At 41.1% G+C, this 26,316-nt stretch overlaps 1 protein-coding gene across 1 annotated transcript in view; it reads right to left on the bottom strand.

Moving 5' to 3' along the window:
• The window catches only part of GOLGA5 (golgin A5), a 27,779-nt gene extending 1,463 nt beyond the window's left edge, over positions 1–26,316 (bottom strand). The window contains exons 1-11 of the mRNA XM_058162600.1: positions 26,123–26,316; positions 22,515–23,122; positions 20,180–20,398; positions 18,607–18,826; positions 15,619–15,742; positions 11,937–12,140; positions 10,973–11,272; positions 7,019–7,117; positions 4,408–4,633; positions 3,086–3,191; positions 2,760–2,823 (exon numbers count right to left, since the gene is read on the bottom strand). Of these exons, the coding sequence (XP_058018583.1) occupies positions 2,760–2,823; positions 3,086–3,191; positions 4,408–4,633; positions 7,019–7,117; positions 10,973–11,272; positions 11,937–12,140; positions 15,619–15,742; positions 18,607–18,826; positions 20,180–20,398; positions 22,515–23,076 (2,124 nt within the window). The 5' untranslated portion in view covers positions 23,077–23,122; positions 26,123–26,316. The remainder of the gene's footprint in view (positions 1–2,759; positions 2,824–3,085; positions 3,192–4,407; positions 4,634–7,018; positions 7,118–10,972; positions 11,273–11,936; positions 12,141–15,618; positions 15,743–18,606; positions 18,827–20,179; positions 20,399–22,514; positions 23,123–26,122) is intronic.

Raw genomic sequence — 26,316 nt, 5'->3', positions numbered from 1 at the left:
CTCCCGAAGGACTCAGGGCGGTGTACAGCCAGAATAAAAAAAAAGCAATATACAGTTAAAATACAGTTAAAAAACTTATTATACAATGTGGCCGAATTTAAAATTATTAAGAATCTAAAAAACCCCAATTAAAACCAAAGAGAAGTTTAGAAATTAAAACTAAACAATTTAAGAAAGCCCCGCACGAACAGATATGTTTTCAGTTCGCGGCGAAAAGTCCGAAGGTCAGGTATTTGGCGTAAACCAGGGGGGAGTTCGTTCCAAAGAGTGGGGGCCCCCACAGAGAAGGATCTTCCTCTGGGGGCCGCCAGCCGGCATTGTCTGGCGGACGGCACCCTGAGAAGGCCCTCTCTGTGCGAGCGTACGGGTCGGTGGGAGGCATGAGGTAACAGAAGGCGGTCCCGTAAGTACCCAGGTCCCAAGCCATGGAGCGCTTTAAAGGTGGTTACCAAAACCTTGAAATGCACCCGAAAGGCAACAGGAAGCCAGTGCAGTCTGCGCAGGAGAGGTGTCACATGGGAGCTACGTGTGACTCCCTCTATCACCCGCGCAGCTGCATTCTGGACCAACTGAAGCCTCCGAGTGCATCTCAAGGGGAGCCCCATGTAGAGAGCATTGCAATAATCCAGGCGGGAGGTAACAAGAGCGTGAGTGACTGTGCATAGGGCATCCCGATCAAGGAAGGGGCGCAACTGGCGAAACCTGGTGAAAGGCTCTCCTGGAGACGGCCGCCAAATGATCTTCAAACGACAGCCGTGCATCCAGGAGAACACCCAAGTTGCGCACTCCCTCCTTTGGGGCCAATAACTCGCCCCAAGTATCGGGGTGCCGGCATCCACAGCCACTCCGTCTTGGAGGGATTGAGCTTGAGCCTGTTCCTCCCCATCCAGACCCGTACGGCTTCCAAACACCGGGACAACACTTCGACAGCTTCGTTGGGGTGGCCCGGGGTGGAAAAGTACACTGAGTATCATCAGCGTACAGTTGATATCTCACCCCAAAGCCACTGATGATCTCACCCAACGGCTTCATATAGATGTTGAACAGGAGGGGTGAGAGAATCGACCCCTGTGGCACCCCACAAGTGAGGTGTCTCGCGGTCGACCTCTGCCCCCCTGTCAACACCGTCTGCGACCGGTCGGAGAGATAGGAGGAGAACCACCGATAAACGGTGTCTCCCACTCCCAATCCCTCCAACCGGTGCAGCAGGATACCATGGTCGATGGTATCGAAAGCCGCTGAGAGGTCTAATAAGACCAGGGCAGAGGAATAACCCCTGTCTCTGGCCCTCCAGAGATCATCCACCAACGCGACCAAAGCTGTCTCCGTGCTGTATCCGGGTCAGAAACTGGACTGGAACGGGTCTAGATAGATGGCTTCATCCAGGTACTGAGGTAGCTGCCATGCCACAGCACTCTCTACAACCTTCGCAGGTTGTATTGGATCATTATCATTATCCCAAATGCTGCCTGCTGCCTTCATTGTCGTGCCCTATTTCCTGCTGTGCTGTCTTATAGAACTGGGGTCTCCAACCTTGGTTCCTTTAAGACTTGTGGACTTTAACTCCCAGAGCTCCTCAGCCAGCTTTGCTGGCTGAGGGACTCTGGGAGTTGAAGTCCACAAGTCTTAAAGGGACCAAGGTTGGAGATCCCTGCTATAGAAAAGCACTCACATGGAGATCCAGTTGACCCACACATCCTATGTGCTGAAACTACCCTGAATAGAAGTCATCTACTTCTGAACTTTCGAGTTACAAACATTCAACTCATACAAACAAACCTGTCTGAAACGCCAACCCAGAATGTTTCGGAAGGCAGAAGAAAGCAGAAAAGCGTGAATTTACAGTGTGCCGCATATGTACACTTGGCAGCACTATCATGCATTGAGAGGCCCCTGGACACTGACCTCGCCTGTCTGTTTTCTGATTTTGTGGGGTTTAGTTTACAGTGTTTTTCCCTTGTGTAGTGGGTAAGGTAAAAATTGTATTGTGCATATTTTCCACAATTGAATGAAAAAGCCTTGTGGAATGTAATATAGCTCATAAGGAGAAGGCTGTCTGCATTGCTCTTTCACAAGCAAGACTCAATAGCTACCGTAACCATGACTGCCATTGGTTACACTTTGAAAATAATGAGCTATGGTGTCTATGGAGATTCTCAGTCATCCACATCCTGGTTGTCCCGAAGGTGCTTTTTCAAAAGGCAACTGGACTTTCTTGTTTTTTGTTGTTGATATTTTGCTTATTCAGTTCAGAACTGAAGAAGCTTCTTGGATGAGAAGCAAAACGTCTTCTTGAAAAAGCACTTTTGAGATAATGAGCTACAGAATTTTAAAGACTTTATTGCTTGAAATATGATAGTGACATATAAAAAGACAAAATCTTCTTTAAAAGATTTCAAACTTGCATTAGTTCATTCCTGCTGCACAATGACAAGAAGTAAATGGTGTAAGTTCTTATTTATTTTTTATCTCACCCTCATTTGTAGAAATAACTCAAGGGAGCAAATGTATCCAGCACACCTTCCTCCTCCTCTTTCTCCCACAACAACCACCCTGTAAGGTGGGTGGGACTGAGAAGAGGATGCTACGGCCAAAGTCGCCCAGCTGGCTTTCATGTTACTTAGATTTATAGCGAATGGTTACAATTAACTATACTTGACCTGTTTTGTACATTTCATCCATTGCATATCAGGTCAAGATGAAATAGTATATAATGAAAATTGCATATTTTGCATTATGACTATATTAAGCAGACTCACCATGTAAATGATTACAAATACCCTTGCAATAGGATATCGACGCAGAAAGATTCCAAGTCGAATGCTGTAAACAATTACAATAAAAATATTAGAAAATACCCTAGCATATATGTGGCACCAGAGATTTGCATAAAGACATAATTACATTGCAAGTTTTATTGATAAGTCATTTTCCAAACATCCCAATAATTCAGATTTTTCACAGGACCCAGTTCAACATTTTAATCAAGATATCCATTGCAATATCAAGATTTCTTTCAAAGATCTTCTCCATGGACTTAATTGCTTCTTCCAAGCTATCTTTCTATTCTCTGCCTTCTCCTCACCTGAACTGGTCTATAGTACTTGCAGCTTTGCGAACCTTGCCATACATTCCTGCTGCATTCACATCGAGATCCCCAAAAAGGACAGGAACATTTCGCATGCGAGTGCCTGGAGGAATAATAATAATTTAAAAAGCAATTAGCAGCGTAAAAAGGATTCATAAACTACAATAAATATTCATTACATAAGGTATGACGATATTATAAGAAAGCAAAGTAGAAGCAGACCAAATTAGATGTGTGATTTTATAATGTTTTGCATTTTATCATGACCGCTTTGACAGAATAGAAATTTCAAACATATTTAAAAGGACTTTATATGAATCTTTGAGGATTTTGCATTCATTTCAATTTTATTTTATTGAAATACTCCACAGGTCAGGCAATCTACGTCTGTAAATATCCTTACTGCAGAACACAGGTTGCAAAACTATTATCAGAATTACAGTGGCCTATTAAGAATCATGTCATAGCAAAAATCTTTTGGGAAAACTCTCTCAGTACTATAAAATGAAGCCATTTTTTTAAAAATTTGCATTTATATCCCGCCCTTCTCCGAAGACTCAGGGCGGCTTACACTATGTTAGCAATAGTCTTCATTCTATTTGTATATTTATATACAAAGTCTACTTATTGCCCCCAACAATCTGGGTCCTCATTTTACCTACCTTATAAAGGATGGAAGGCTGAGTCAACCTTGGGCCTGGTGGGACTAGAACCTGCAGTAATTGCAGGCAGCTGCTGTTAATAACAGACTGCATTAGCAGCCTGAGCCACTGAGGCCCGTTTTTGAGATAAACTGTAATTTTTCATTGTAACATGGAGCCCATTACTATCTCTATTTCGCAGGTCTTCAGATGTGAAATTCACTGCTTATTTTGTTTCATTTTATTTGATTCTGGGCGGCTCTTCTTATGTAACAAAATGGCTCATCTATATGCACGCGAGGAAGATACTAGATGAAAAAACATCAGAAGATATTGGGAAGGCAGAAGGGAAAACATGCAAAGACTGAGAAGCTCAGAGGCTGTTGAAAGAAAAAAATAATGGAAACTATGAATAAAGGAATGGAATGGAGAAAGGTTGATTGGTGTCATGGCAGGAACATCAACATTAATGTGTTAAGCCAGTGTTTCTCAACCTTGGCAAGTTTAAGATGGGTGGACTTCAACTCCCAGAATTTCCCAGCACAGCTGGCTGGGGAATTCTGGGAGGTGAAGTCCATCCATCTTAAACTTGTCAAGGTTGAGAAACACTGTGTTAAGTTTTCCAATCTATCAGGATATACATTATCTCACAGTAAAAAAGTTCATTCCTCATTTTACCTTCGCTGTTGTCAATTCCTGCCATATTAATGGAGGAGCCATTTGCTGAAGCTCCCTGGACAGTCTTCAGCTGCTGCTCCAGTCGTTCCAGCTGATAGACTAAAGCATTTTTTTCTGTGCTGAGATTCTCCAGCATGGTTTGTTTCTGAATTAGTGTCTCTGTCAATTGATGCAGCCGATTTTCTAACTCTGTTTGGCTACTGCTGCTCAGTGTTTTGTTCGTTAGCTGTGGAGTGAACAAAGTACCATTGGAAGTGGAAATGAGTAAGCACCTTCACTGGAACTAGTGCAGACTGAATGAAATTCCTTTACTTGCATTTTATTCTACGCTCTTGCTTTATAGCAAGGGTCCTCAAACCACTGCTCGCGGGCCAGATACGGCCCATTGAAGCCATTAATCCAGCTTGCACAGGACCACCAGGCTGTCCTGCCTCCATCGTCGTCCCACCGCCAGCCTCCCCCCCTTCGGTTGAACGCAGGAATTACAGTCACGAGCCCCACGGGCTGGAATTGGAAGATAAGGCGAACATTTTTCTCTGGCAGAGTGCTACTGGAGGCCAAAAACAAGCCTGTTTTTGGACTGCAGAGAGCTACTGGAGGCAGGGGAGATTAAAAAAGGTGCACGTGGACACCCTGGGAGGCCAAAAACAAGCCCGATTTTGGGCTGCAGCGTGCTACTGGGGGGTGAGGAGGCCAAATGTGGGATGCACGGAGGCCCCAGGAGGGGAAAACTCTCCACCTCCGTTTGTTAGCTCGGGCTTCTTCCGTCCATCTGTCCCTGGACTCAGGGTGGGGATCAATCAGTGCATTCCAAGTGGGCAAGCAGCCACAGCGGTCCTGGAGTTCCTGGCTTGGCCCGAAAGAGGCTTCCTGCAAGCTGGCAAGTGCCTGTTGGCGAAGCAGGGCTGGCGAGATGCGAGCAAGCTAGGGAGTGGACGCCGCAACAGTCGCCCTCTCCACCTGCTTCCCCCCCCCCCCACTGCTGCCGCTGCTTGGCTGCCCATCCTTCTCCCGCTCAGCAGTTCCAGAGCGAGGCAGCACTGGCACCGACAGCAGGCAGAGTGGTGGGGGAGGCACCTGATGTGGACCACCAGATGTGCCTGCTCCATCCCATGTGGCTGGGACAGGGCAGGTGGCTGCCCGGTGCTTCCAGCAGGCCAGACCACATGCTTCTCCCCTGTGCCTCTGCCTTTGGCTACTGCTGCTGCTGCGGCCAAAGACAAGGTGAGGAGGGTCTGGGGTAGCTGCTGCCTCCTCTGTCCCATCTCTTTTGGCTTGCGATTGGAGAGCAGATCGTCGCTGGTCATCTCCTTGGGCCCCTCGGCAGTCTCGCCCTTGGCCCGCGCGTGGAGCACGTTCCCCTCATGAATAGAGTTATTAAAAGCACGCCCATTCCCAGCAGGCAAAAGGCAGCCACCGCGAGCGGGGAAAGCTCAATCCCCATCAGCGCTATGGCTGCCCAAGCCCAGCCAGGATCGCGTGCCTCACCCCCCAACTCGAACTTTCCCCACTTACGGAGGCCGGTTTTTGCCTGCTGGGCCTGGGCATGTTTTACCACCTCTACTCAGCCTTTCTAGCTGGCCGCTTTGCCTCCTTTGGAAGGCAAGAGCTGCCAGTGGTAGAGACCCCCAATAATGCGCCTCCTTTACTGGGGCTGCTCAGCAGGGAGAGCTGAGCCTTGCCCTGCCGTGTGAGGCAGCAGCTCCAGAGTACTTTCGAGGCACTGCCAACTGATCAACTCCTTCAGACAGAGCCCCTGAGGCTGCAATCCCTTGCCTGGACTGAAGACAGGCTCCTGTCTTGCAGCCCCCGCCCCCGCCACATCTCCGTTCTGAGCTGAGCGTTGCAGCCTAACCCTAACCCCACCCAAACGCACAGCCACCCTCTCCACGAGCAACGTCAAGTGGGCCACACCCCTTCCCCTGTGACCCCTCTCCCCCCACCCCCCCGCCAGTCTGAGGAACCATGAATTGGCCCCCTATTTAAAAAGTTTGAGGACCCCTGCTTTATAGTAAAGCACAAAGCACAGCATTCTTTCCCTTGGAAAACCTGGGAGTGGGGGAAGGATCAGGACTTGCTACCAAATAGGCACAAATTGCCTATTAGGCAGCAGAATTTGACAGGTCTCATTCCATCACCCTTCCATTTTTGGCACAAAGAAGTGGCACGGGACTGCGTAACGGTGAGCAGATTCCACACAGGAGGCTCCACCCAGCATTTCCACCACCATCCTAAATATGAGAGGTCAGGCTTAGCAGAAGAAAGAGAAATGGACACATTTATTTTTTTTCTTAAATCTTTGTCAATTCTAAAAGCATAATTCCAAATGTTGGACATATTTAGCTTTGCCTCCAAAGAATGATCTCCCTGAGACAGCATAACTTTGAAATGAAGTGATTGCCCTTTGACTGCGTTTGTACCCCTTATTTTAAGATTTTTCTTTTTAATTATTTTTATTAAGAAAAGATAAATGTAATCATTTAAAAGAAATCCAATAGTTGAGCCAATTTCACTTCAAGGTTAGCTGGTGCGATGTTACAGAGGCACGGTTCAAAATTTCGGTTGTTCAGAAATGTATGTTGACTGCAAAATTGTTAAGCTAATCCATTACCTGATTTCTTAGTTTCTGAATCTCCTCCTCTCTATCTGTTATTCGGCTTTGCAGAGAATTCTTTGTCCTGTACAGTTCTTCCTCAGTATAGCGTAATTCCTGGAAAATAAGCATGTCCAGCAGCAATTAATATATAAAATGTCACAATAAAAGTAAAACATGATGGTACTACTGTGACCTATTTGTGGTTACAACTAGAAACTTGCTTTCTTTTCTGCAGTTGAAAAGGCATTGCCCAGGCAGTGAAACACTATATTATGACCATAATGAACAGTTAGAAATTCCTAGACACAGGCAACTAATTGCAAAAAGCGTTATTACTAGTGGGGAGTAGTTTCAACATTTATTTGAAATGTAAAAAGGTGACCGTTTATAGATATTCCTTGACTTTGTTTCTATAGGTAGTCCTCGATTTAGGATCACAATGGAACCCACAATTTCTGTTGCTAAGCAAGACAGTTCTTAAGTGAATTTGGCTCCATTTTTTGACCTTTCTTGCAACAATTGTTAAGTGAATCACTGCAGTTCTTAAGGTAGTAACACAGTTGTTAAGTGAATTTGACTTCCCCATTGACTTTGCTTGGAAGAAGGTCACAAAAGATGATCCCATGATCATGCCATGATCCAGGGACACTGCAGCCATCATGAGTCAGTTGCCAAGCATCTGAATTTTGATCATGTGACCATGGGGATGCTGCAATGGTCCTGGGAAAAACAACCCCCTTTTTTCAATGTTGTTGTAACTCTAAATGGTCACTCAATGAACTGTTCTAAATTGAGGACTACCTGTATTTCTTTCATAAAGGTGTTATATGACTAGTGATCTCTGTGACAATAAAGAAACATTCAGTATTGTATAAGTAGTCCTCGACTTACAATTGGTTGATTAACAATCTTTTGAATTTATGACAGATCTCCCTAGGGCTACTTACAATCCGGATTTGGAGTTCTGATGGTGTCCCCCTGCAGTCACGTGGCTGCCTTTTGGATGCTCAGCAACCGGCCTGCATTTATTGCTACTGTCTTTGCAGCATCCCACGGTCATATAGTTGCGACTTACAATGTTTTTTTGCTGGAAAGCAGCATTTATTTCTGCCTTCCAGGAAAACGGATACGATGGGTTCATTTAAAAACTATGCTGATTCATTTAACAACCGCTACAAAAAGGCCATTAAATGGGGCATGCTCATACTTAACAACCAGCACAACACATGGTTATAATTCCTGAATTCCAGGGATGAGACTGTATGCTATAGCGGCTTTGACTTAACAAAGGGATAAGAGAAGTGCCGATATTGAACTGCAACTTCCTTCATCCCAGCCAATGACTAATGGTGGATGCTGTAATGTAATGTAAAACCACATTCTCAACTACTTTAACAGACAGCACTTCTATTTAGATAGGCCAGAAACAGATTTTTTTGTCTTGTTTGCTTTTCCAGAATAGAATGGGGGACATAAAGTAATTACATGTGTAAAATGAACAAAAACCTAGTGCATCTGAATGAGCAGAACCCCTATCTACTTACTGCAAAGCTGTTTCTACATAACCATGGGAGGAGGGAAAAAAAGCTACTCTTTTAGTATATCATTCTTTCAAAAATTAGAAACACAACCTGAATAATTGCAAAAAGCTAAGATTTAAGGAAGAGTAATGGCAAATCTACAGTACACAAAGAACAATCCCATATGACATTAATGCTTAGGACTGGGTAAAAATATTGCAACCTTGATGGTTTTTATAGACCAGGTACTACAATTCAGCTTCTTCCTACAAACCTATAAAATAAGCAAGGAGTTTCCTCAGAGACAGAATGTTGTTTTTGTCTCAAACCTCTCTTGATCTTAATTTTAGCACAGTTTCAGCATGAATATATTCATTCTTGTATCATTTATCCAAAGTGTTACTTAGCTCCACTAGATGAATAAAACAAGAATACTTGAGGGAATTAGATCTAGTGCTTATAACAAACAAAACAGGTGAGATTCAGCTCATTTCAAAGTATTTTTATCCCGGAACAAAAAAATGAGTTAAACATGAAGAGCTATAATAAAACACCACCATATGGCTTCAAGATACAGAATTAATATTATCTTTTGAAAGCAAGCATGGATCTTTTGCTTTTTCATTAGTTTAGTTCGACCCTGTCCAATTAATATGGAATTTCTTGTGAAACAGGTAATCCTTTAAGATAAATAATCAGGAAAAGCAAATTAAACACCTTGGTTTCATCTACAGCAACTGTTCACAATAACAATAAAACCACTGAGTACAAGAAGAGACCTATTTTCAATCAAATAGAACTTGCAGACATTTGTATGGAAATCCAATTGTTGTGACTATTTCTAGAGATCAGTTTTGTCAGCTAATTTTTCACTACCTGCACCCAAGTGAAAAAATTGTGATCTAGTTTGCCCAAATAAGCAGTTTTGTGCATTAGGAGTTCCATAACACAATCCTTAATAAAACAATGATAACTCATTTCTAATCTGCACACTATCCTGAGCTGACTGGATACAAGGATGCCTGGGGGCAACTTTTAACTAGGCATTTGCAAAATTCTTTTGGTGAACCCAAAGAAATACTTGAGTAAGAATTGCTCTTAAATCCAGTCAGCTATTGAGTTAGATACAAGTTTGTTTCAAAAAGATGTAGACAAAATTGTGTTCAGAATCAGGCAATACTGCTAAACACAAAATATAAAAATAGCTGCATAAACAATTTTGCTTGCTCACAAGTAAGTTTCTAACTATATAGATGTTTTCATTTATTGAGCATATGGCTACAGATGTTTTGAAATTTCAACTTTAGAAGAAGATTCATACATTTGTAGGCTATTATACTGTCATAGGGGGTGACAAATCCTGCTGGCCTTTACTGATCCCAAAGGGGAATTGTGGTTGGACTAGCAGAGAAACCAAGAGCTACCATCTATAGCTATGTTTTTTTTCAAACTTAGTGTCTTTTAACATGTCTGGATTTCAACTCCCAGAATTGGGAGTTGAATGAATGCTGGCTGGAGAACAACAGGAGTTAAAATCTGCACATCATAAACTTCTCATGTCTGAAAAACACTAGTCGAGACTGGACAATTTTTTTTAAAAAAGGCAAACCATTTCTATACTGGTATAAAAAAACCTGCACTGATGAATCTAAGTCACCAACACTGAAGTTGACTTGACAGAACTTTTACCTTAACTGTTGACTTTCTAAATTGTACGGATGCTAAGAAAATTTGTCACTTAAAACAGAATCCTATATCTGTCTCCTCCTTAAGCCAGGAGGTTATTTATACTTTCCTTTAAAAAAAATAAAGCCCTGCTTTAGAAATAATCCCTTTTGGGCTAAGAGGTGTATTTATCCTGCACTAAAAAAACCCCCACATTTGAGGGTCAAAGGATGCACATAAGGAAGGGTACATATGGTCCATCATCCAGTTTTTGGTCAATAAGAATACTACCAATGTTGATACCAGTGGTGGGTTTCAAAAATTTTTACTACTGGTTCTGTGGGTGTGGCTTGGTGGGTGTGGCATGGCTTGGTGGGCGTGGCAGGGAAAGGATACTGTAAAATCTCCATTCCCACCCCACTCCAGGGGAAGGATACTGTAAAATCTCCATTCCCACCCCACTCCAGGGGAAGGTTACTGCAAAAATCCCCAATTCCTCCCAATCAGCTGGGAATTGGGAGGCAGAGAATAGATGGGGATGGGGCCAGTCAGAATTTTTACTACCAGTTCTCCGAACTATTCAAAATTTCCGCTACGGGTTCTCCAGAACTGGTCAGAACCTGCTGAAACCCACCTCTGGTTGATACCCATCATTACACGCATATGGCTTTTCTTTTAGTTATGTAATTCCAATATATATCTTCCCCGTATTTAAGTCCCCAAATATATCAATACTTCCTGAAATACCACTCAGCAAGCCATTTCAACTCTTCCCAACATTTACCTGTTTCTGCCTCTCTAGTTCAGCCTCTACTTCTTGTTTGGCTGTTTTGTGTGTTGCAATTTGATCCTGCAAATCTTGAATTTGTTCTCTTGTGGACTCAGCTTCACTTATCTGCTGTGCTTCCATATCCTGCAGTTCAATTCTCAATTGTTGCATTTGGCCCCATAGCTTCTGTACTTCTTCCTTTTGCGTGTCCCGTTCATGCCTGAGTTCCTCTAACTCCATAATGCTTGCTGTTTGACTATCCAGACCTTCAATACCGGAGCCTTCTTTCAGACTGTTTATTAACTTTTCCTTAGACTGAGATGCAAAGACAAAATTAAGGATAAGTGAAATTGCATTACAATCCTTAGTTTGTTAACTGTAACCAAAAGGCAGAATGTAAATATAGTAATGTAACCCTATTTGTGCTCAGCATCAATATTTTGCTTTGGAACATATCTAAGTCTCCATATCTAACTTTAGTAATCGCCTAAATCTCAAGTTGAGGAATTTATGGACCTCTAGAAGTAATTGGAATTTTAATTTCTCATCACTCACTACTACTGCTTGTGGGGGATAAAATTGATGGGAATTGGAGTTGAACCCCCATTTGACTGGGACACAGAATCCCTGTCTCAAAAATTTATGGCAAATGTGAGCAAAACTACACAACATCAAGTTGCTGGAAAACATTATTTAATAAAAATTCTATTGAAACTTTTCAAACTGAATATAAAACTATATCAAACGCAAAACTTCCTTACCAAGGATTTTTTTCAGTGATGAGTGGTTTCCATTAATATTTTTTAGTTCTTTCAAAATATGCTAAAATACAACCTAACTAACAACTGTTTTATATTTTATCATTTTATTAACAAATTGCATCTGTTTGTTACTCGGGTTGTAGGACAGCCTGCCCCATTTGTTTGTTTAGCAATGTCAGGAGGACACTGTTGACCTGGATTACTATGGTGAGAGTTACCTGGAGAATGCGTGTGGCTTTCTGCTTGTAGTCCACCAACTCTTGCTTAGCGGACTCCAAACTAGCTTTGGCCACTTTAATTTGCTGTTGAAATTCCTCTGATTTCCGCTTCTCTTCCACATATTTCCTCTCGGATGCAGTTACGGCTTCAGCCAAGTTCTGACGTTCAGCTTCCATTTTACTCAGGCGAGTTGCAAATTCATTCTGATGGAGCAAGTTTGGTTTGGTTTTAGTACAAAAGTAATAAATAAATCTATTTGTTATTTTAATTTATTCTAGATAAACAAACATAATAATCAAGAGAACAGTTTGGACTGGTGGTTAAGACACCAGGCTAGAAATCAGGAGACGGTGAGTTCTAGTCCAACTTTGGTGATGAAAGCCAGCTGGTTGATCTTTGGGCCAGTCCTTTCTCTCAACCCAATCCACCTCACAAGGTTGTTGTGGGGAAAATAGGGGGGAAAAGGAATATAAGGTATGTCGTTGCCCTAGAGCTATAAAAAAAATGCCATAATAAAGGCGGGATATAAATAAACAACTGCCAGTGTATGCATACATGCAAAAATATTTTATGGCAATCTGCCAATTAATAACCCAATAAGATAAGATGGTAGTGCTGATCATAGAATTCTAGATCTAACATAGATGTTGTGGAGCAGGGTTAAGATGAACCAGTATGGCTCTCGTAGTCCTAGTTGATGTCTCAGTTGCTTTTGATACCATCAATCACGGCTTCCTTCTGGACCATCTCTGAGGACTGAAGGAAGTACATTTGGGTGTGATTCTTTTCCTTCTTTTGGGGAGTGGATAGATAAGTTAATCCCTAAGGCTTTCTATTGTGGAATGCCACAGGAGTCTGATTTTATTATCAGTTATTATTAGAATAGAATAGAATTTTTTATTGGCCAAGTGTGATTGGACACACAAGGAATTTGTCTTGGTGCATATGCTCTCAGTATACATAAAAGAAAAGATACGTTCATCAAGGTACAACATTTACAACACAATTGATGATCAATATATCAATATAAATCATAAGGATTGCCAGCAATAAGTTATAGTCATACAGTCATAAGTGGAAAGAGATTGGTGATGGGAACTATGAAACGATTAATAGTAGTGCAGATTCAGTAAATAGTCTGACAGTGTTGAGGGAATTATTTGTTTAGCAGAGTGATGGCCTTCGGGAAAAAACTGTTCTTGTGTCTAGTTGTTCTGGTGTGCAGTGCTCTATAGCGTCGTTTTGAGGGTAGGAGTTGAAACAGTTTATGTCCAGGATGTGAGGGATCTGTAAATATTTTCACGGCCCTCTTCTTGATTCGTGCAGTATACAGGTCCTCAATGGAAGGCAGGTTGGTAGCAATTATTTTTTCTGCAGTTCTAATTATCCTCTGAAGTCTGTGTCTGTCTTGTTGGGCTGCAGAACCGAACCAGACAGTTATGAAGATGAAAAATGACAGACTCAATAATTCCTCTGTAGAACTGAATCAGCAGCTCCTTGGGCAGTTTGAGCTTACTGAGTTGGCGCAGAAAGAACATTCTTTGTTGTCCTTTTTTAATGATGTTTTTGATGTTAGGTGTCCATTTCAGATCTTGCGATATGATAGAACCCAGAAATTTAATAATTAGTTTATTATTAGCTATTCACTGTGTTTTATGTTTGCTGTGTTTATAAGAGCCGTGCAGTAGTGGGCTCCACTTACCTTCGCTACCAGTTTGGAACCAGGAGCACTTGCGGGTGGCGCTTCTGTGCATGCGCAGAACCTCTGTGCATGCGCAGAGTCTCCATGATGATGTCCGGGAAGGTGGGCAAAGCCTCCCGCTGCCACCACTACCCGTTTGCCCAAACTGGGGCAAATTGGTAGAAACCCACCCCTGGAGCCATGGTGCCGGCAGTGGTTAGAATGCAGTACTGCAGGCTACTTCTGCCGGCTGTCAGCAGTTCAAGTCTCACCAGTTCAAGGTTGACTCAACTTTCCCTCCTTCCGAGGTGCGTAAATTGAGGAGCCAGATTGTTGGGGGCAATATGCTGACTCTGTAAAACCGCCTAGAGAGAGTTGTAAAGCAATGTGAAGCGGTATATAAGTCTAAGTGCTACTGTTATTATTTATTGCTTTAATTTTTCTCGCTTACTGTCCTTGTATGCCACTTAAGGGTCACCTGTAGTTGAAATAGCTTATAAGCCTAAATGGATGTGAATGGATGCACAGGGAAAGGGAGGAAAACAGATTGCCCAGACTGACCCTTACTTAATATTGATGTTTAACATTTCATATTGATACAGCAGATTAAGACATACTGTTTGAAGTCTGCTAGCTTGCTGGACTACCATCCACCCACATGGAGCAGCCTTTTCCAATCTAAACAAGTGGCTGTCGACTTTCAGAGTTCTATAGCAATAACCGGTTGGAAATTTTGGGAATTAAAATCCAGGTATCTCAATAGAAGGCCTTCTTGTGTGTGCGTGTGTGTACACGACGATCCCGATATGAAGAATGGGATAAGTAGGCTCAATTCTCATTTTCCACAGCAGATACATCCTGAATATATGAGGGTACAAATGAATTTTGTTCCTTTCCCAGGATAACCTTTATGACACTTATAAAACCATGGTTTTAATTGTTCCAACAATTTGAAAATAAATATTAGTCAAGACTACCAAAATCAAAATTTATGACTATCAAAACATAGCTGAGATTTTGCTTTGGGTCTGCATACATTTGGTCTGTCCTGGTTTACAGGCATGTTCTTAGTCTGCAAACAGCCCCCTTGGAGGTGCAGCAGGAATTGATCTTTGGGCCAATTAAATAGAAAAGCATAGGGCAGAGATGGGAAGTGAGAGCCCCCTTTTCCCCCCTCCAGGCACCAAATGCATGGATTGGAAGAGAGGGTTTGGTTATCTCCCTTTATGTGAGAAAAGAGAAGGCCCTAAAAACTCTCAATCCAAGCCTCACTTAAATTCAGCAAAATTTCTGCATTGCACAAAGCTAGTTGAGCAGTTGACAGAAAGGCAGCCTTCTGGGTGATATGACTAGCCAAGCGTTTTGACAGTAACAACGCATTGCATTTTAAATCTAATCTGATGCTTAGGGACGTAGTGGCTCAATGGCTAAGATGCTGAGCTTGTCGATTGAAAGGTTGAATCCCTAGTGCCATGTAATGGGGTGAGCGCCCGTTACTTGTCCCAGCTTCTGCTAACCTAGCAGTTCAAAAGCATGTAAAAAATGCAGGTAGAAAAAATAGGGACCACCTTTGGTGGGAAGGTAACAGTGTTCTGTGTGCCTTTGGCGTTTAGTTATGCCGGCCACATGACCACGGAGACATCTTCTGACAGCGCTGGCTCTTCGGCTTTGAAACGGAGATGAGCAAAGCCCCCTAGAGTCGGCAACGACTAGCACGTATGTGCGAGGGGAATCTTTACCTTTACCTTTAGCAAATTTGCACAGGAGTGGATACCTTTGAAGTAGATTGTGACTCGGGCAATGAATGTATTGAAAGATAACTGAGCTTTCATTCCAAGCACATAAAATACGAACTTGGCTCTGGATGGTGGGCCTTGGGAATCTGGTCAGAAACAACGCTGATTTAATAAATCTGAAGTGTCTCTGTCTCTGTTACTGAGACACAGTTCTTCAATTGGTGAAAAAAAATTAAACAGCATTCCCCAGGTCTGCCATCTAACCTGCATCTGCTTGTAGTTGTCTTGTTCCCGCCTAAGAGTAGATTCCGCTTCATGTAACCGCTCCTGAAGAGTCTGAAGGGCTTGATTGTGTAGGCTGTTGCCTTCGCTATTATCCTTTATTATTCTGTATAGGCAGAGGACAAAGATTTAAGGAAACAACTTTTAAGACCCATATCCATCTTTGGTGGCCTCCTGTATATATTACTTCTTTGTATTCTGCAATGCTCACTCTCCATCACTTCACAGCCTCTTGCCATTCCCAACATCCGTGTTGGCATTGGCTTACACCTTTGTTTTATATATTATTTTTATCCTTGGGTTATAAGGATATGGTTATAAGGGTGGCCAGAATTTGGATTAAGTTGGCTGGCCATTTAAGAAAACCCTTGCAAACTCCTTTTCAATTATTCGTAAGGATGTAAAACAAAATAAGGGTCTAGCCTTGCTTACCATCTCGTCAGAATACAGATATCATCTCAATCTCTAAAATGCCTTCTTTCCCTTCTATATTCATGGCATGATATGTCAACGTAATTTTTCCTATTTAAAATCAGTAGTACAGTAAACAAGAGTACGGGAAGAAATGAAAATACTTAAATAATGCCTGAGATTATATTTTAACTGAGTAGTTTTGCTGCTTTGATATATATATATATATATGTAGGTCTTTGGTTATTCGGGTTTTCTCCCGCGTAAAATTGGAAGTGTCTTGGCGACGTTTCGACAAAGTCTCATTCGTCATCTTCAGGCTTCAGCTTCGTGCTTCTGGGAGCAATGTGTGATTGCAGCTGTTTCTTCCTTTTTAACTGCTAGTGGGGATTTGAACTGATTGGGTGGGAGCTTGGCTGTGCTCTGATTGGATGGGGGTTTTTTTGTGCTCTGATTGGATGGGGGTGTCCTGTTTGGGTGGGGGCTTGGTTGTGCTCAGATTAGTCTGAGTAGCAGGGGGATTTGAGCTGGTGAGCTGCATTGCTGTTGTTTGGCTTCGTGTTCGTGGTCGTGCTACATCTGCATAGTGGGTGTCAGTCTGCTGCATGTATGGATTGGAGGGGTTTGAAATGGCTAATGTTGCAGCTGCGGTCTGGCTTCTGGTCCTTGGTCGTGCTTCATGATCAGTGTGGGTTTGGGTCTGCTTTCTGGGTGGATGTGTGGTGGTGACATCCTGTGTGGACCTCGTGAGTGTGGGTCTGGTGTCATTCCTCGTGTTAGGGACTCGTTTGTCAATAAGGGTGGGTTTCCAAAGGGCTGGTAGGCGGGAGGTATCATCTCGTTTGTTCATGCTGTGTGGGCGTTTTTCTATCTCGATGGCTTCTCTGATTATTCTGTTGTTAAAGTGTTCAGTTTTGGCGATAGTTCTGGTCTTTTTAAAGTCAATATCATGTCCTGTGGCTTTAAGGTGTTGGACCAGGGAAGAAGTTGGTTCCTCTTTTTTGACTGAGTTCTTGTGTTCTTCAATGCGTGCACTTATTCTTCTGTTGGTTTGTCCAATGTATGTGGTGGGGCAGGCGGTGCATGGGATTTCATATACTCCTTGATTTTCTAACTCAATTTTGTCTTTGGGGTATCCTAGGATGGTGGATATTTTTTGGTTTGTGCAGAATGCTGTCTTGATGTTATGTTTGTGGAGGATCTTGCTGATTCTGTCTGTGGTGCCTTTTATATATGGGAGGAGGGCTGTGCCGTTTTCTTGTTCTCTGTCTTGGATTTTAGTGGGGGGTTCTTTTTGGATTAGTTTGGTAATCTTATTTCTCTGGAATCCATTGGATGTTAGTACGTTAGTGAGAGTGTGTAATTCGGTTTTTAGGTGTTGTTTGTCAGCTAAGCGTTTTGTTCTAGAGATGAGTGTCTTGGCTACGGAGTTGATCTGTGCTGGGTGGTGGTGTGAGAGTGCGTGCAGATAGCGGTTTGTGTGTGTTTTCTTCTGGTAGATGGTGTGTCCTAGGGAGCCATTGGGTTTCCTGTAGACTAAAACATCTAGGAAGGGAAGTTGGTTGTTAACTTCTGTTTCCATGGTGAACTGTATTTTGGGGTGTAGGCTATTGAGGTGTGTGAGGAAGTTGTCAAGTTTTTCTTTCCTGTGTGGCCAGATTATGAAGGTGTCGCTCACGATCTGAGCCAGAGTTTGGGTTTGTGATCAGATTTTTCTAGTGCTTGGGTTTCAAAGCGTTCCATGTAGAGGTTGGCAATGACAGGTCAGAGGGGTGATCCCATGGGTGCTCCTTCTATTTGTTTGTATTTTTGTCCTGAAGCTGAAGCCTGAAGATGACGAATGAGACTTCGTCGAAACGTCACCAAGACACTTCCAATTTTACGCGGGAGAAAACCCGAATAACCAAAGACCTACATACAAACACCCGCGAAAACCTCAGAAAACACACACACACACACACACACACACACACACACACACACATATATATGGCATATATTTGTCTGAACAAAGCCTACACTCTTTTTCAGAACGTAAGCAAAGTATCCACAAAAAAAACCCCTAAAGCAATAACTTCCACCAAATGAAAAAAATAATAGACAATTGATTCCTTTCCCTTTTGCTTTTCAAGAGAAAGCATAGCATAAAGAGGAATCTTCTAGTGCAGGGGTCTCCAACCTTGGCAACTTTAAACCTGGAGGGCTTTAATTCCCAGAATACCCCAGCCAGCAAAGCTGGCTAGGGAATTCTGGGAGTTGAAGTCCACCAGGCTTAAAGTTGCCAAGGTTGGGAATCCCTGTTCTAGTGGATCCAGTTTTCCAGATTTCAACACATACCTTTGCTATTAACATATTATTTAAAGTAAATGTTCCTTAATATAAAGAATCAAGATCAGCACACACATACACACCTATTTGGGCACCGAGTTTAAATTTTTAAAAAAAATCTGCGATGCAAAAAATAATTGTAATAAACAAGAGGGATGAATAGCCAATACACTTAAACCTAGACAGCCTGATCTCTCCAATAAATACATTGACATGATGGATGCTGAATACCTGGATTTTTCATTCTGTAGTGTTTCCAGGGCTTTATTACGTGAACTCAGAAGTTGATCAGCCTCCTGTAATCTCACTTTGAGGACAGCCAATTGGGAATCCTTGGCAGCAGCAGCTTCAGTCAGATCATCAACTTGAGCTTGAAGTTCCCGAACAAGTCTGTCATTGCTTGAATTGTCAGCATTCCATTTTTCAACTCTTGCCCTGGAATTGGTTAATTCTATAAAGTTGAGGTTAGTAAATATCAGTAAGTTTATAGTTCATATTATCATGTATGCAACATGATTCTGTCAGTGATCAGAAAAAATTATCTGGTTCATACATTGACCCACTAAGCCAGGATTTTTTAAACTGTATTTTCTTATTTAGACTATATGTCCTGGTTCAACCATAATGCTTAAACCATAATGTCTGGATGTACATATCCAACAAGTCCAGAAACAAACTTTAATTATGGCTTAGCATAATACATAAACTCAGTCATGTTTCCCATTATGTAACTATGGTAGGAAAACCAGTTTGGGGTGGCTAAAGGAATTAGGCCAAGAATGGAAGAATGTGAGTTCTTATCCTGTCTTAGGAATGAACGTGTCTGGATGACTTTGGGCCAATCTCTTTCTCTTAACTCTAGGAAGAAGGCAAACCACTTTCAAAAAAGGTTGCTATGGAAATTTAATGGAATTGGAGTCAAGATTGACTTGAATGCACAAAATATACAATATAAAACAACTATGGTTGGGATATTAAATCATATTGGAAGCAATCATTACTCCTTTTATTCTTCCACAAACCTGGAAGAAAAATGGAGTTCTTCCATTTTTCTCCTGAATTTGATCACTGGGTTTTTTTTTCCCAATGACAGTAATCTTTGAAAATATCAATCAGCTTCTGATCCTGCTTATACAGACAATCCTGGTTATATTAAGGCTTATGCCAATTGAAGCAATGTTCTATAGAAAAGCAAGCAATGAAACAAAGGAAGAATTGACGTAGAAGAGAAGTAGATGAAACATGGTGCACTTTCTATCTCAAATCCTAATTAGAAGGAATATTACATTTTAAGCTCATTGCTCATGCTTTATGTGCATGAAACACTTGGCTGTCTCCTTTTGCATATCCAGTTAAGGATGGATAAAAAGATTAATCTCCCTAAGAGGGGCAGAAGGGAGCAATAGCATTATCAGGGTTGGGCAGAAGGTTTACCAGGTACATATAAAACAGTAAACCACTAGACAGGTGGAAGTAAAATACTAAATAAGACATACACATTTGGCTATACAGGACTAAATGAAAATAGCTCATCCAAAGTGAAAAAAATACTTTTATAAATTTCTGATTTAACACATTTCTATATGTTCATCCCAACAAGAAAATATAGAATGTAATTTGGTCTACTTCAAAGCCATCATTTAGCATTTCACTTTGCTACATACAAAACACCTTGTTTTGATGAAAATTACCATTTTTTAAAAAAAAGATGGCTCCCACTTGGATTAAAAAGACAGATTAAAAATACTTCTTTAACTAGCAGCCCACCAAAGGATCGTTTAAAATGTGCAAACCCGCACTCTACCTGTTTGGGTTTCTTTGGCTCGCTGAATTAATGATGCCATTTCTTGATTTAAAGATTGCACTTCATTACGCAGTAGTTGATTTTCAAGGCGAAGATTGGACAGTTCATGTGATTTACCATCATTAACAGTAAGGTTGGGATTAATTTCTGGGGTTTGCAATGAATCCTTTTTAATATCCACATCAGTCTCCAATCCAGAACTGGAACTATCAGATGTCTCTATACAAAGAGATTTGTATTTAACAGATTCTTTCTTTCTTTCTCTGTTCAATTTCTATGACAAATTATATAGCTATTGAAAGTCACATTGAGTTTAATAGGATTGCTACAATAAATAATTGTACATTAGCTTATAACCAGGAACATTAAAAAATAATTATCAAAATAATTATAGCACTACTATAAACACGATACACCCTTACTTCACATATGCTATAAACAAACCAAACACCTGACATTTTTGAAAATAGGAGATAATTCATTAAGACTTGTTCATTTATGACCCACAAAATTAAGATATTCAAATGCTGGATAGGTCTCCCATCCTGCAAAATGCAGGCAAAACTGGCAGGTTACATATAAGTGCCTATAAATGCACTTTTTAAAAAAAATTTACATTTATATCCCGCCCTTCTCCGAAGACTCAGGGCGGTTTACATTGTGTAAGGCAATAGTCTCATCCTATTTGTATATTTATATACAAAGTCAACTTATTGCCCCCCCCAACAATCTGGGTCCTCATTTTACCTACCTTATAAAGGATGGAAGGCTGAGTCAACCTTGGAATTGGTGGGACTCGAGCCTGCAGTAATTGCAAGCAGCTGTGTTTAATAACAGGCTGTCTTACAGCCTGAGCCACACCGCGGCTCAGCGGTGCAAAGTGGTAAGCCTCAAAACACAACTGAATGAACACAACTGAATGAACTGTGTTCATTTCAGCATGCTGAAAGCCAATAACCCCTGCTGTTGGCTGGGTCTTACTTTGCCTACTTGCAACAATAAACGTAATAAACAAAGTACGTCTTACAACTAGAAATGAAAAAAAAATGATACCTTCCAGTCAGATATTTTGGATTATAATTCTCACAATTCAGGGCCAATTTCCATGCTGGCTAAGAGTGATGGGGGCTGAAATTCAAAACCCTTTCAAGAGTACCCATCTGCCTATTGCTGTCATATCATTTTTTGTCAGTACATTAATAAAAAGAAAACTATGTAGTTTCATAGGTAATTAAAAGTTACTAAAATAAGCAACCCTGACTGTTTGCTTCACTAGTTCAGTTCTCACAGTATTATTTATTTCATTTAGCAAAGAGTGCCGTTGTAGGGATAGACTAAAGTTCAGCAAGGGTGAAAATTATTTAGAAATATCATGCATTCTTATCATGAGATGACCTAACATGAAATAATGAAATGTAGTAAAATGGGAGCCTATTCTCAGGGAAGACTTAAAAAACTGTTATACGTTTTGTAGTATTGTGGGCCATATTAATAAACAGATATATCTGGATTGCTATTTTAAGTACCCATACCTCTGTTTGCAAGAGGCAAGTAAGGACTCAAATTTAAACAAGTTTCAGAAGTGCATCGTGCATTTTACAATTTGCAGCAATAATTTTAAAGGAAAAAAAACCAAGACAAAGCCTTTAGAATTAATAATGCAACACTGACTTGTCTATACACACTCAGTGTGGATTTGAATTATTAAATATTTGATTTATTTAAATATTTAAATTTGCATCATCATCCTCTCAAGGGGCAGGGATTGCTGGAAAATTATAGAAATAGTACATTCAGTGAACCTGTACCAAGGAAATAGAACACTCTGATATTTCTACATTTGCTCCCAATGGACTAACCTCATTATTATATTTACTAAGATTACATCACCTGCTTTGATCCTTGAAAATCATTTACATGGAGGGCAACCTCCATCCCTTTGCAATTTATGTGAATGCTGCTTATGAAACAAGGATTAGGAAATCAGACAACGATTTCTAATTTACAAAAGAAGTTTGGTATGAATGAATAGTAATCTATACTACTGTTCTATAATCTGGTGCCTTTGAGTGCAGTTCCCAAGAATGGGGGATTTGGAGAGCTTCTATCTCATCTGGACGGTAAGTAAACATGGATTTTCAACAACGATCCAGATGCTTTGATTAGAATTTAGGAGACATCCTAAACTGTGACCCATATGCTTATATAATCTTACTTTGGCCAACACAATCAGAATATTCTGATCATCAATATCAGACCAGGATCCTGTCACCATTAACACCCTTCAAAACAATCCTTAAAACATTCCTTAACATCTGTAGTTATGTTTAACTACCATTGCCTTGACTTCGAATGGAAGGGTCTTCCCCTGTTTTGATGCTGTGTGAACTTGCTGACACAGAGCTAATACTTGAAGTCCGAGAATGGTTTTGAACAGTGGCTGCTTTGCTCTTCTCCCTTTTCAGGTCCTTTTTCCCATTAGGTTCTTTTTCAGAACTATTCAGAAAGTCAAACAGGAGTTCATCGTTTGGTTCAGATTTTTTCCTTCTCACATATTGGAAAGAGGGTCTGGACATAGAAGCCGTTTCTGTGGATGGAGAGCCTTCCATAGAGGCCCTGGGTGCTACCTTAATATTAGCAGTTCCCGCTAAAATTGTTGCCTTCTGATGCTTAATGTTCTCCGCTGCTGATGAAATAAAGCTTGATGTAGATGACGCATGACCCTGCTGCTCTCTGGTCTTATATGGATTGGGATACACATTGACATCATCCATCTGGCTATCAACATAGTTTATACCGCTTGCATTTTCTTTCTTGCTTAAAGCAGATGCAGCTCCTTGGTCTACTTTATTGAGAAGGTCCTCTGCCTTGCCAGCCAGGTCGGCAAACCAAGACATAATGGAAATCAAAGAGTATATGGAATTTTATCATCCAACATTCAACCTGGGGGGAAAAATACAAAGAACAGAAAAATTACACCACAGTCACAGACTAAATGTCAAAAAACATCACAATATATCTTCTGTTCTTTGAAATAGAGTAATGCAATTAATATAGTTTGCCTTTCCCATTCTGCATTATATGTTTCTCCTCATTTTTACAGACAACTCAAAATGAGATCAGATGTATTAGTACACCATTCCTGGAAACAAAAATAGGATGTCAAAAAGATGAAAAGCATAAGTTCAAGCTGATAAGAAATGCAACTTTTTCTTTATATTTTAGATAGTCAGCTATCAGATGGAAAGGTTCAATTCACATCACATTTGTTTTTTGCTCATAAATTAGAACCCTTTCCCTTGGATTTCTAAGAGATTGTGGCATCTCTTTAAGGTGTAACTTGCCTTGAACAGGAATAAGTTGTTTTGGTAGTACAAATAACTTGCTGGAGGTTGATTTGGGGTACAGTAGTAGACAATTGGCCAGTATTGGGCAATTACTAGGAAACATGCAGAACACAATCCACTTGAAAATTTTTCTCTGCAATTTTCCCAAGCTACACAAGAAACAAACGTGGATGTTTCTAATTTGTTATGAAATATTATGTATTCTGAAATTATGTAACATCCATTCACTTGTTGTTAGTTGCAAAGTTATGTCTGATCCATTGCGACCCCATGGACAACTTTCCTCCAGGCCTTCCTATCCTCTACCATCCCCCGGAGACTATTTAAACTATTAAAACAATTGTGATTTTCCTTTCCGATTCTTACCTGCCTTATTACTATACAGGTAATCTACAGGTAATCTACCCATGTTACATTATTATAGTCATTAATTCTTATCAGCAAGCCCAAAATGCATACAATTTCCTAAGCATAAAATCAGTCAAGTGTAAAAGATCATGTCCACAGCTGAAGATTCAATTAAAACCGAATTACTGTATTCATGTTGCTGCAGAAGAATAGTCTCACCTAATGGTTAGCACCTGCTAGGAGTTAAATAAGGATCAAAGGAATTTGGGGGAGGGGATTGGACTTATAGCTATATAGAGATTCTAGGTTGAGCCCTCTTTCATCTCCATCCCTCAGGTTCTGCCAGTCCTTCCTCTACAGAACACAGTGATCTTTCTGCTAAAAACAAATAAGTTCCTTGCAGCTGCTACATTTTTCTGATTAATGTATTAGGTCAAACTAAACTACTCCTGGTTATGTTATTCCTGGGAGCCAGAGGTACAACATCTCTGAAAGGTTTATACCTAGTCAATGTCTGCATTCTACAGTCCCAGGTCATTTGGAACTCAATACGTAGAGAATGGGAGTGTAGTAAACTTCCTTTTTGTATTATCCTCTTGGAAGAAATTATAAATATGTGCAGCACAGAAATCCTCAGATTAAGACCATATCAACTTCTGCCATCAAATAAATTACATTTTACAATTGATCACATACAGTAAATGCGTGAATACAATTGTAATCTGCATACAAAAGAAAAACTTTAGGGTACGCTAGCCTCAATATTCTTGCATGCTTGTACAGTATTGATGATGTCACCTAGTTTGGGTAATGAAACATCTGCAAGATAACAAGCAAGCTCAGAGAGCACCAAGGAACCCTAAGCCACAAATATTCTCCTTTAAAGAAAAAAAATTATGCAAAAACTTTTTGGTAACCATGTAAATGGCATGGCCATATAATATTTACAAATACTGTATATTGAATAGAATAGAATAGAATAGAATAGAATAGAATTTTTTATTGGCCAAGTGTGATTGGACACACAAGGAATTTGTCTTGGTGCATATGCTCTCAGTATACATAAAAGAAAAGATACGTTCATCAAGAATCATAAGGTACAACACTTAATGATAGTCATAGGGTACAAATAAGCAATCAGGAAACAATCAATATCAGTATAAATCGTAAGGATACAAGCAACAAAGTTACTGTAATAAGTGGAAGGAGATGGGTGATGGGAACGAAGAGAAGATTAATAGTAGTGCAGATTTAGTAAATAGTTTGACAGTGTTGAGGGAATTATTTGTTTAGCAGAGTGATGGCGTTTGGGGAAAAACTGTTCTTGTGTATAGTTGTTCTGGTGTGCAGTGCTCTATAGCATCGTTTTGAGGGTAAGAGTTGAGACAGTTTATGTCCAGGATGTGAGGGGTAAGTACATATTTTTATATTTATGCCACTCCTCCCCTTTATGCCACTACTTACTAAGCTAGGCCAAATTGGTAAGAAAATGGAACAATAGTGCAGCATTCCAGAGAGCTGAAACAAGAACGCTTGTTCATGCATGATATCTTGCCTATTCTTTCTATTTACTCTTAAAAAAAAAAAGTCCAGTCCATGCATTCAATCCACCTTATTCTGCCAAAGGTTTTCTCCTTACTCCCTAACATCCTCACTTTCGGCCAGATGCTTGATGAACCTTGATGAACGTATCTTTTCTTTTATGTACACTGAGAGCATATGCACCAAGACAAATTCCTTGTGTGTCCAATCACACTTGGCCAATAAAAATAAAAAAATAAAAAATTCTATGCTCTCCCTTGTCCTCCTAACTGTCCTTAACTTTTATCTTTCTTCCTTCCTTCCTTCCTTTCTTTCTTTCTTTTTCCTCCATAAAAAGGACACTGCATTTTTTCCCCACACGATCAGTAAACATCTTTTATTCGGCTGGGTCTGTCTTGTCTCCCCCGGATTCACGGGCAGCCTTTCAACAGGTAAAGGATCTCTCTGCTACTTCTGTCCGATGACGCCAGCAAAACCTGCATTGGCTGAACCTGCCCTGCAATTGGCGGGGATTCCTGCCACAAGAAGAGCAGGAAGGGGCGAAAGAGACGACAAGCTGGAGCCCAAGACGCTCTAAAGAACTCTCGGGGTCTTTATTCCTCTTCCCGCACCTCCGGTCTCCACCTACTCAGGCGACCCCCGCATACACAACACACACACACACACACACACACACAACTCTCCGGTCTCTTAGGCCTCTGCTTACCCCGGGTTTCTTTCGCCACCGATTCCGCCACGATCCCTTCAATCAGGAGCCCAAAGCGGACCCGGAATACCGAGACAGGATGAAAAGGAGGCAAACGGGCTGCCGTCAGCCCGCAGAGGCATCCGGATAACCCTTCCGGGAGACGTGGCCACCGTCGGGCGAGCACAAGGACCCAACGGAACTTCTTCTCTCCT

The sequence above is a fragment of the Ahaetulla prasina genome, chromosome 1, assembly GCF_028640845.1.
Source record: "Ahaetulla prasina isolate Xishuangbanna chromosome 1, ASM2864084v1, whole genome shotgun sequence".
Lineage (NCBI taxonomy): Eukaryota > Metazoa > Chordata > Lepidosauria > Squamata > Colubridae > Ahaetulla > Ahaetulla prasina.
Note: the sequence above shows the minus strand (reverse complement) of the source record. Positions and strands in the feature narration are given on the sequence as shown.